This window comes from Anas platyrhynchos, chromosome Z (assembly GCF_047663525.1).
Source record: "Anas platyrhynchos isolate ZD024472 breed Pekin duck chromosome Z, IASCAAS_PekinDuck_T2T, whole genome shotgun sequence".
Lineage (NCBI taxonomy): Eukaryota > Metazoa > Chordata > Aves > Anseriformes > Anatidae > Anas > Anas platyrhynchos.
In genome coordinates this window covers 16,063,066-16,073,192 of record NC_092621.1, presented here as the reverse complement: position 1 = coordinate 16,073,192, position 10,127 = coordinate 16,063,066, and the positions used below count along the sequence as shown (strand labels likewise).

The 10,127-nt window shown below is 43.7% G+C and overlaps 1 protein-coding gene across 1 annotated transcript; it reads right to left on the bottom strand.

Annotated features, from left to right (window-relative positions):
• Positions 1-1,793: 1,793 nt before the first annotated feature.
• Positions 1,794-6,045, bottom strand: LOC101789782 (large ribosomal subunit protein mL65). The gene is made up of 5 exons (XM_038170814.2): positions 5,436-6,045; positions 4,709-4,854; positions 3,481-3,583; positions 2,836-3,012; positions 1,794-2,251 (listed from the first exon to the last, which is right to left on the bottom strand). Exons 1-5 carry the CDS (start codon positions 5,971-5,973, stop codon positions 1,983-1,985), a joined length of 1,233 nt encoding a protein of 410 aa, XP_038026742.1. The 5' UTR covers positions 5,974-6,045; the 3' UTR covers positions 1,794-1,982.
• Between the last annotated feature and the right edge of the window lie 4,082 nt (positions 6,046-10,127).

Below are 10,127 nucleotides of genomic sequence, written 5' to 3'. Positions count from 1 at the left end.
CGGGACAAAGAAGTAACCTCACAAAGTTTCTGCCGAACAAAGCTCAAGCATAGGAATGCTGCAGCTTCTGTGTTTTCTGCTTTTAAACACTTAGTAGTTATACAACCTTAAAAAAGCTTTTATCATTGTACAGAAGCATTAAACACCCTGAACAGATGAGTACGAGATCAAAGATTGCTGTAGAAAATTGCATGCATTATGACGCCTCAACTTTGCCAGGCAGTACAAAGAAGCAGAACAAAACCCATCACACTTTTTAATCTCTGCAAGGGAAAACAGTGACACCCACTGCTTTTCCAGGGGATCTCCTTGCCTTTTGAGACAGCCACAGAAAGCTGCACTGGGTACTTTACAATTACATAATAGCCAGCTCCTGCTGTCTTGCCCCCCTCTCTCACTCCAACACTGGGTTCCTTTTACCAGGCTACACATCTACACCAGTATTTCAGTCACTAGTAAAGCTGCACAGAGGAAAATCACCCTTTTAAGACTTGTTCTGCTACAGCTGGACCCTTAGCATAGACAAAGGCTGAATCACAGAAAAAATTAATTTGTTTACCTTTGGAGCAGGATTTTCTTTGATTTTATATCAGGAGTTCGCAGACATTAGTTACAATGCAACACGCAGTTTCAAGCTGAAGGTGAAAAAACTGTACCAGGCCAACTTGGGAAGATGGTCTGCCAGGTCACAATATGCAAGTGCCTTTTGAGTGTTCTTCCATTGTTTGCATCACCCTTCACCACACCAGAAAAAAAACGCTATCAGTCACTCACTTCCAAGCTAGGTCACAGGTCACTCTTTAAAACCAACATGCCTACCCAGCAGTTTATCTTCTGTTCCCACTTGGGACAGGCAGGATTTTAATCCAAGGATCAGCAGTGACCAGAAGTAGAAATGCTCAAACTTTGCTAAACAAGAAAGTGCTGAAGGATTTCACTTCCATCAAAAAGAAACCTGTACTGAGGTACTCAGTGCCACGGCTGGGTGCATTATTTCTAGATTATCATTTAGATTATCTTATCATACTTTTAGATTTTATAACTAGTGGAGAAAGTCGAAGCCCTGTTTTTTCCAAACAGAGCAAAGCACCAATTACATAACTCTCTACATCTAATTAGTCTCCCATTAGAAAAATAATCTCCAAGCCAGTTTACAAAGGGAAGAAGGATCCTTGGTTACTTGGTCTGAAGAACACGCAGGCATGTACTTCAGACCAAGTCACATGTGATTCAGTACTCTCTCTACAAAAGCAAGCTGGACTCAATCATTTTTAATAACACTGGAAAAATGCAAAGAGGTCAGTGGCAGCATATAAAACTATAGAAAATATGCATTTCAATATCTGAAAGCCAGATGCTTTGTTAAGTATTCCTAAGCAGTCCTGACACTGTGGATCTTGTTATCAGGGATCCCAGTCATTTGGAGTGGCCTCAGCAGTTCCAGAGGTGACAACCTCGAATATGTGAAAGCATGTGCATAAGACAATCATGGTCTGCAAGTTTTACCGTGCCCATACTACTGCTCAATAAATGCCTACAACTTCATCAGACATGCAGCAGAAGTGCCAACCATTTGTCACTGAAAAATCACTTTCTAGTCTGAGCTCACTTTCTCTTAAAAACATAAGGGCAAAGAAGAGTTCTTTCTTCAGGCACAGAATTAGCAGTTTTTCCACTACACTCTTTCCAAATCATAATGTGTTGCTGTGCTTCTAATAGAGCTCCGGGTGGAAACCATCCACCTGACTTTGCATGAGGAATAATATGCTTTTCATAGGAAATACACAAGGGGCAAAGGTATTCCAGACATTTATTTTTCAGTGTACAGTATAATACAGTTCAAGTCAAGAAATAAGGCCATGAAATACATGTATTGCGTTTGCTAGGCATAGTTGACTAAGAGCAAGGCATATATTCCAGCCCATACTCCACAGAGTTACAATGAAGTTCAGGCACATGAACAGCAAGTTTAGTTTAACGATTTACAGCTCTTTGGGTCTGTTTAACAGAAAACAAACCAACTGAAGCAGAACTTCATCATTAAAGCCTTTCACACTGCCCTCTTCAACAACATCATATAATGGCTTACTGTCTGTTCCCCAACAGATATTCTTCCGAGGGTTATTTTTAACAGTTTCTGCAGTTAACGCCAAAGTATTCAGCTGGAAACAAAAGAAAGCAAAGTATTTGCCATCAGTCACTACCGCCTGGGATACAAAAGGACGCGTCACATCCGCTTCATTCCAGAATCCTGCAAAGCAGAGAAACAACACTAGTTACACAGGACTCAATTCTCATCGGCACAGGTGTGATCTAACCACCTACCCACACCTTCTGGGATTTTTCAACAAACAGGCATGAGATCCTGAAGTAAGGCTGCTGACATTTTACTTTGGCTCTCACTGTAGTTTCATTGAATTCACAGGGCTGAAAGAAGACACTGAGACACTTAGTCGTCTCATAAAATTCCTGACATTACACCGCTCGAGACCTAACACCTTTCCTTCTAAGGACTGAGGAGCAGCCGACTGCAGGACTGAGGTTTGGGCGTTATTACACAAGAAAATATGTTTCTGCATAATTAATTCTCACGGATCAAAAGCACTCAAAGGCTTCAAAAGGCAAAGTTTTAAATAACGTTTAAATAAAGTTTTAAATACTGCCCTTGAATAAGCTCTCTTTCATCCACTGGTTCAATTAAATCTTTAAGGACCTGCTTAAAGTATGGCCTTCAGAAGAAAAAGCACAGAAATGACTGCATGAGAGAAAAGGTCAGAGAACATTAGAGCAAGCGTTCATGAGGACAAGAGAACTTACACAGATTGACTGTCTTACCTTGATACATTGCTTGAGCTGCTGTCCAGGCAAAGAGACTTGCGACACCATTAGCTCGATAAACAACTTCAATCTGATCCTCAAGATTCGCTATTATAAATCTTTCCCTCTTGAGTTTATCAGGAATCAGGTGAAACTGCGTGTGGCCGTAACAGCATGGGTCTGATACCTTCGACCCTATCACCACCCCAAAAGAAAACAAAATAAGGAGGCAGGGTCACACAACATTCCTTACGATGCACACAAACAAGTTTTTACTGTCAGGCTCCAAGCAGATGCAAGTTAAGACCTCTGCTGTGGAGGCACGTAAGTGCAGAGTCAACCATTTCTCTGTGAGAATGGAGGGCTTGCCGACTCCAAAAGGTAACATACTCAAATGTCTCCAAAGGACATACATCAGTTCAAGTCCAGCTTTACTACTAAGTTTCTGTTCAATCCCACTCCTTTAGATCAATCCTGAGACAGAGCATCACATCCTCAAGAGAATGCCACTCCCCATTACGTAAATGACGTAGAATCTTTATTGAGATTCACGTGCTATATATAATAATTATAAGAAAATAAACACTCTCTCTGCTGAGAGAAGGTGAAACGTCAGGTGAAATGTCAAAATGTAGTTGACATTTCTTGACTGGAAACTCTTACCTATAAATACCTTGTTTTCATACTGCTTTTTGAACAGTGGCAGTTTGGACGGTTTGTGATCAATAACGGGAACTTCTCCGAGATCAGACTCCAGTGGTACAATCTTGAAGAAAGCAGAAGAAAGAACAGCTATTCCATAAGTCATGCTTCTGACATGTGACTTCGTGTCATATCCCATTTCCTGACTAGACACCAGAAAATACAAGCTTTCCTTACATACAACATACACTTAATTTATTTATGGAAATCAATGAATACTATTTTTGCAAGAGAACCTGTCTCAAAACAACTGCTAGTACATGCTTGTTATAGCAATGTCTGAGTTTTCTGCAATTTATAAACAACATTGCATGAAATGGCACTAAGATGATCAGCAACATTTCTAGCAGCAAACTAACCTGAACCACTAGGCTGAGCTCACTCTCCCTCTTGCTCGTCTGCTATGTTACATGTTAAGGGGCACTACACAATTAAAAAAAATATAATAGGTGCCCATGCACCTTAAGCGCTATTAGCAGGTAACAGAGCTCATACTCAAATTGTCTTTCTGCCCTTTGGCTTTTATTGCCCAAACACTTGCTTCAAGATTTTGGACACCTGACACTAATAACTTAAACACTGTACAACCACATTCACAAGAAATGCTCAGCATCAACAGAAAGCGGTGTGGGTTTCATTCTGCAGTAGAAATGGAGACCCTTACAATTGCTGTACAGATAGCATTCAGCAAAAGTAGAAAAAAAAGACAAGGATATTGAATGAGCTCCCAGAAACCTCAGCATTCAAGAAAACAAGAGCCTTTGGCGGGTAACAGTGCTCACATTCAAACTACATGTGCTCTCTCCCACTCCAGTCCTTTCATCTCCATTTCTCACATCGCCTTAAATTCTGAGAAGACCTTGCCCATCATATTTCTCACTCTTGATTCTACTTATTCCTACAAGTTAACAGCCCCAGGCACATAAGGGCAAGAACACATATCTAAAGCATAAGAATGATCAAGGTGAAGTTCAGAACACCATCCCACTATCTGAAAAGCACTTAACACGGCAAGGAATAAGAGCATTAACACTCGAGAAACACACCAATGCACTCATCGTACAACTCACTAACCAGGGCCTCCACATACTACCACCACCAGTAACACATGCTATGGCATAGCCCCAGCAGCAGTCAGAAGCTGAAGTGAAAGTACACATTAGTAAGTTGCTGTTGAAAATATCCACACCTCTGGAAGTTGCTTTGGTACACGCAGCTGCAGGTGTGGCTTATCATCTATCTGAAACCGCACAGGATCGACTCTACCTTTTCGATGTCCATGCACAACAACCTCCTCACCGTGATGCCAGTAGTAGTTAACCTCGGGGTTTAGGTCTGAAACAGAACAGAGACGGAGAGGTAAACAGAGATCACACTTCTACATTTTCAACCACCCCAGTTCTGTACTGTAGCTGCAGCAAAATGGGAGAACCACAACCCACTCATACCATGTGTCAGCAGCAATGATGTGAAACAACATCCTTACTCATGGACACCAGGCAGCAACACCAAGCACACTCATGCAGGCAGAGCTCACTGCCCAGCCCCACCACCTAGCATGCCCATAGAATCATTAAGGTTCGAGAAAACCTTCAAGTTCATCTGGTCCAACCATCAGCACACTACTAAGATCACCCATTAAACAGTGTCCCTAAGCACGACATCCAAATTTTTCTTAAACATCCCCAGGGACGGTGATTCTACTACTTCCCTAGTCAACCCATTCTAATGCCTGACTGCTCTTTTTGAGAAGAAATGTCTCAGAACTTCCAACCTAAACTTTTCCTGGAGCAACTTGAGGCCATTCCCTCTAGTCCTATCGCTAATTATCTGAGAGAAGAGACCGAGCCCCAGCTCCCCACAACTTCCTCAATTCCCTCCTCAGTTCCCTCACCCCCCCCGCCCCCGCTCCGCACCAAGGGACGAGGCCGCCAGCAGCGGGTTGCGGCCGCACAGGGAGGCGGCGAGGGAGGAGACGAGCTGCGTGAGGAAGGGCCCGGGCGTGTGCTCCTGGTCGCGGTACAGGAACGGCCGCCGCTTCTTCTGGTAGAAGCTCTCCTGCAGCAGCGCGTCGCACGCCAGCGAGCGCAGCGCGCCCAGCTCCACGCCCGCCTCCTCCGCGGCCTCCGCCGGCAGCCCCGGCACGAAGGCGGTCCTGGTGAAGCTCCGGTACCAGCGGTCGGCGTTGAGGGCGAAGGTCTGCGGGTGCACCGTGTACTTGGGCCGCTGCAGCTTCCCGTACAGCCGCAGCTTCTCCTCCACCGACGCCGCCTCGTGCACCTGCCGCTGGAAGTGCTCCAGGCGCCGCCGCCGGGCCGCCTTGCTCCTGGCCGTGTGCGAGGCCACCACGGGCGGGTACAGCGGCCCGGGCGGCGGCGGCGGCACGGCGGGCTCCTGCGACAGCCAGCGCCGGCCCAGCCGCAGCAGCAGCCGGCAGCCGCCGGGCGCCGCCATCTCGCAGCGGAAGGGCGCGGGCCGGGGGCCGGCACAGGGCTGCCGGGACGGGAAGGGAGCGGCCTCTGCCGAGGCGCTGCTGGGCGCCCCGGGGGGACTGCGCATGCGCCGAGGCCTTCCCTCCGGCTTCCCGGGCCGGGAACTACAGCTCCCAGGAGGCGCAGCGGGAGGAGCGGCGGCGGGCAGGCAGCTGGGCTCGGCCCCGCCCCTCACCTGGGCCCCTTACACGTCTGTCAGGGCCGTGTCACGGAGCCAGCGCAGGGCACTCAAGCTTCTCCAAGAAGGGAGCTCAGAGCCCCCCCACCCTAGTTCCACCCCCTGCCGTGGGCACGGACGCCTGCAGCCTGCCCCGTCACGGCCAAACACAACACGTATTCTGTCCCTCCATTCAACTTCAACTTTGCTTTCTGTTTGTTTCTAAAGTACACATCCACTACCCTGAGCCATCCCATGAAAGCTGACCTGGCTGCTGTCCTTGTCATCCCCCAGCATCGTTAGCATGGAGATCGCCTGGTGGTGGGCAGGGGAGATATGAGCGGAATTAGCGTACGAGACATGCTACATAGTGTGCATGATCTGCTCCGCTTTCTAAACTTCAGCCTAACTGTCTGTTGAATCTCTGGTCAGAAGTTGTACTTGGAGTAATCACTTGTTTAATTTTAAATCCAGCCACTCTCTTCATCAGAAGGGATGAGATGTCATCTAGTTAAAATGGGAGAGTCATGAGAGTTAGTGATTTTAAAGTCTTCTGTTCGTCACATGCATAACTTCTCCTCAGCAATTCCAGACTTTTTTTTTTTTTTTTTTAATTTGACTCCTTCCTTGGGAAGCATGCTTCAAATTCAAGAGACAAGAGCTTACATTTAGATGATGGACCATTTAGTGATTGACCTCCCTCTTTTCCCCATGCAGTGAACTCCAGCCATATCTAGAAGCCTTTTACTCCTCTCCTTGTTCAATAAAGGACACTGGCCAAGTTTAGCCAAGATAAAGCTATTGAATCTGCTTCTTTGCAATGGAAACACAGACAGACAGACATATAAACTCAGACAGAAGCTTCTCTAAAATCACCATTCCCATTCTTAGACGTCTTGCTGCCGCATCTCCTGCTTCAGAACTTGTGTCCTTTGGTTGTTAGAAATGTTCTTCTTGTTTCAGGTTTGAATATATTAATGGTCAGTTTATACCTGTTTGTCCTCATGCCAGCATTGTCGTTCAGTTTAATTAGCTTTTTTTCCTTTCCAGTGTTTGCCTTCTAAAATATTGATGGAGGCCAGCCATATCATCTCTCGGTTAGAGAGTCTGAACAAGCTTCTCTCACACAGACACGTCTCCATTTCCCGGATCATCTTAGCAACCAATTCTTGCATTTCCTCCAGTTTTGGATTTCCATTTCACGTGACCAGACGCTACCCCTTATTTCACACTAGGGTTTTTTTTTAACATCTATTCGTTGTTACTAATCGTCTACCACAGCTGGAGACCTTTCTCATCGTGTTGTCAAATCCAAATCACCTGCCTTGCAGCTGTACAACGCCGTGAAAAATTTTTCAGTAGGGTATTTTAAGGCTTCGGAAAGTACAATACAGATATGGAATGTAAATCATGAAGCAAGTGAATGTGTAAAGGATTGTTTTTACTTCCTGTAAGGCTAATCAAAGGCATTGAATGGTTCCTGCATGCCGATACTGATGACACCAGTAGAGAAAAGCTGTAAGGAACCAGTGCAATGCTTTAACCTACACAAAAAATCTGCGAGCTGCCTACTGATGTTCATGTCACAGGCCCACTTCAGTTGCTTAGTGTACATTGTGCTACCATTCTTCTTGCTTTTGGAACTGCAAGGGCTTGGATAAAAGGGTCCAATAGACAGTGTGGTGACAGATGCTGACCTGCTTTGCTGACAGCTCCGTAGTAAGGTTTTGTTCATAATATGTTACCCAACCGTAGATCTCTCTGTTCTCAAATGCAAACTGACGGTTCAAAAAGGATCTATTTTCTTTCTTTACTGAGAGAACCTCTCTGATGTATCAAAAATATCCTAAACTGATAAACCCATAACACCTTTTACTTGCTTAACCCATTCCACATATACATGCAGTAGAGAAATGCTGTTATCATCTTCCCTGACTGCAATCCACTAACAAAAACATGTATCTTTGAGCAAATACGCAAATATTTTTAAAGGGATGTAAACTGCACGTGTAAGTTGAACTCTTTATTACACATCCTTCAAAATGAAAGTGCTTCTGCAATTCTATAGCAGTCCAAGCAGCACCAATCTGAATGAAGTTTGCATTATGTCTCAACTGCTATTTTAATGTAGTTTGTCAAAAAAATAACTTTAAGGTCTAGAATTGGCTATGTTCTTGTGTACATCAAAGATCACACTCCCACTCCTCACCTTAGGCTAAATAAATAAATAAAGGAATGAATAAAAAAAGTGTATCTTCCACTTAACTGAGAAAAAAAATGTTAAAAGAAGATACCTCAAAGGTGAACTACTTTCTAGTTCTTGTGTGAATGTAATGAAAGCCCCCTACATCGTTTCAAAGCAAGGAACATCCAACTGGGAATTTGAAAGATACACAGGCAAATTCTACCTTCTGTGGCTCCAGACACCATTACTGCAGGGCAGCAAGAACGGCAGTGGCTTTCAAGACCACTCTGGCTTCACAGGTTTGTAAAGATAAAAAGCTGAAAAAGCTTACCTTGAAGACATGCTTTTAGCAAGCTGCACTTCACTAAGCTTGCCCATCAGCAAAAAAAAAAAAAAAAAAAAAAAAAAAAAAAAGGCCAGAAATGCTTTGTGAAAAGTAGATTTCTTAGTCACTTTTATATAGTGCTTCAGTGCTTTTGTAGCAATTACAAACAGTACCTCACACATTTCTCATGCATTTGGGGGAAAACCAGATAGTCGGCATCGCATATATGCCCTTCTGTGCCACTGGGTGCACACAAGACAAGTTTTTGTAAGGATTGTTTTGTTTCATCAAAAATGCAGGAACATCAGCTAATTTTAACCGTTACCCATTGAGATATCTTGTAATTGAATCAAAAAATCTACTTGTGAAATTAGAGGTTCATCTCCTAAAAGAAAGAGAGGTTGATCGACTGGAGGAAATAGTATACTGTCATTTTGAAAAGAAAGGAGAGCTATTTGGGTTCTGAAGCAACTGGTAAGTGACAATTCAAACATTTGCATTAAGAGACTTCATCATTCACTCAATTACAATATTCAACTGCTGAAAGATGTATGCTTTTATAAGGAAATTTGTAGGGTCAGCTCCATTGTTCCAATGACTAAGATATGTGAAAGACTGTTGAGTAGACTCGTCTCAGTATGAATGTGAAAGACTCAATGAAGACCACAGGTACTGCAAAAGAAAGCTAGTTTATATAAATGTTTTTATAATACGGTATTGACAAGAGGCAAGTATTTATGTTTGTCTTCAAAGGTGTCATGAAGCTGAGAAGTGAGGAATGGCAGACACTCCACTTTTTCTTTACTTCTGCTGCCAAAGAAGCACATTTTGTTGTTGTTTGTTGTTTGTTTTGTTTTCTTTTTTCTTAAGTGTAAATGGCATACATGTCCAGTTACAGGCAACTGCTTGTGTGCATTTTAGAGGCTTGGAAACTTAACTTCAGGTGTCATAATGATCCATAGAATTCTTTTGGCAAACAAATATTGGTGATAAAGTATTTCTCTGCTGCTTAAAAAAAAATAATAATAATAATAAAAAAAAAAAATTTAGATGGTGAGAAACAATTCTAGCCCTTCAAAGGTGAAAAGTGCTGGTAGAAAGCACACAGACTTTCCAATGGCCATCAAAACCTAAAGACTCTGCCTCTACAAACTAGATATATCCCATAATAGTTCTTTGGCTGCACAAAAGACATGTTTTCCTCAGTAGGTGAAAAGTGAGCCTTGCAGCATAACATGAAACTGAAGTTATTACAATCCAAGGGAAGCAGATCTTCAGATCTGAATGATACAATGTGCTAAATGAGGACTATACAGCCCCCTACATCATATGCCATTACTTCCAATCTGAGAAGCCCTGAAGGAAGACAGCACAGGAATGAAGAGCTCGAGAAAGTCATGGGTCTGCGGGATAAGTATATGACCTGGCATACAACTCACAACTGAGTTG

What these genes read in the sequence shown, in the direction of transcription:
- LOC101789782 (XM_038170814.2), bottom strand. Translation starts at nt 5,973, where the DNA reads ATGGCGGCGCCCGGCGGCTGCCGGCTGCTGCTGCGGCTGGGCCGGCGC. An exon ending in GCTGGCGGCCTCGTCCCTTG is followed by an intron (nt 4,855 to 5,435) that starts GTGCGGAGCGGG and finishes GTTCTGTTTCAG; the next exon opens with ACCTAAACCCCGAGGTTAAC. An exon ending in AGCTCAAGCAATGTATCAAG is followed by an intron (nt 2,252 to 2,835) that starts GTAAGACAGTCA and finishes TCTGCTTTGCAG; the next exon opens with GATTCTGGAATGAAGCGGAT.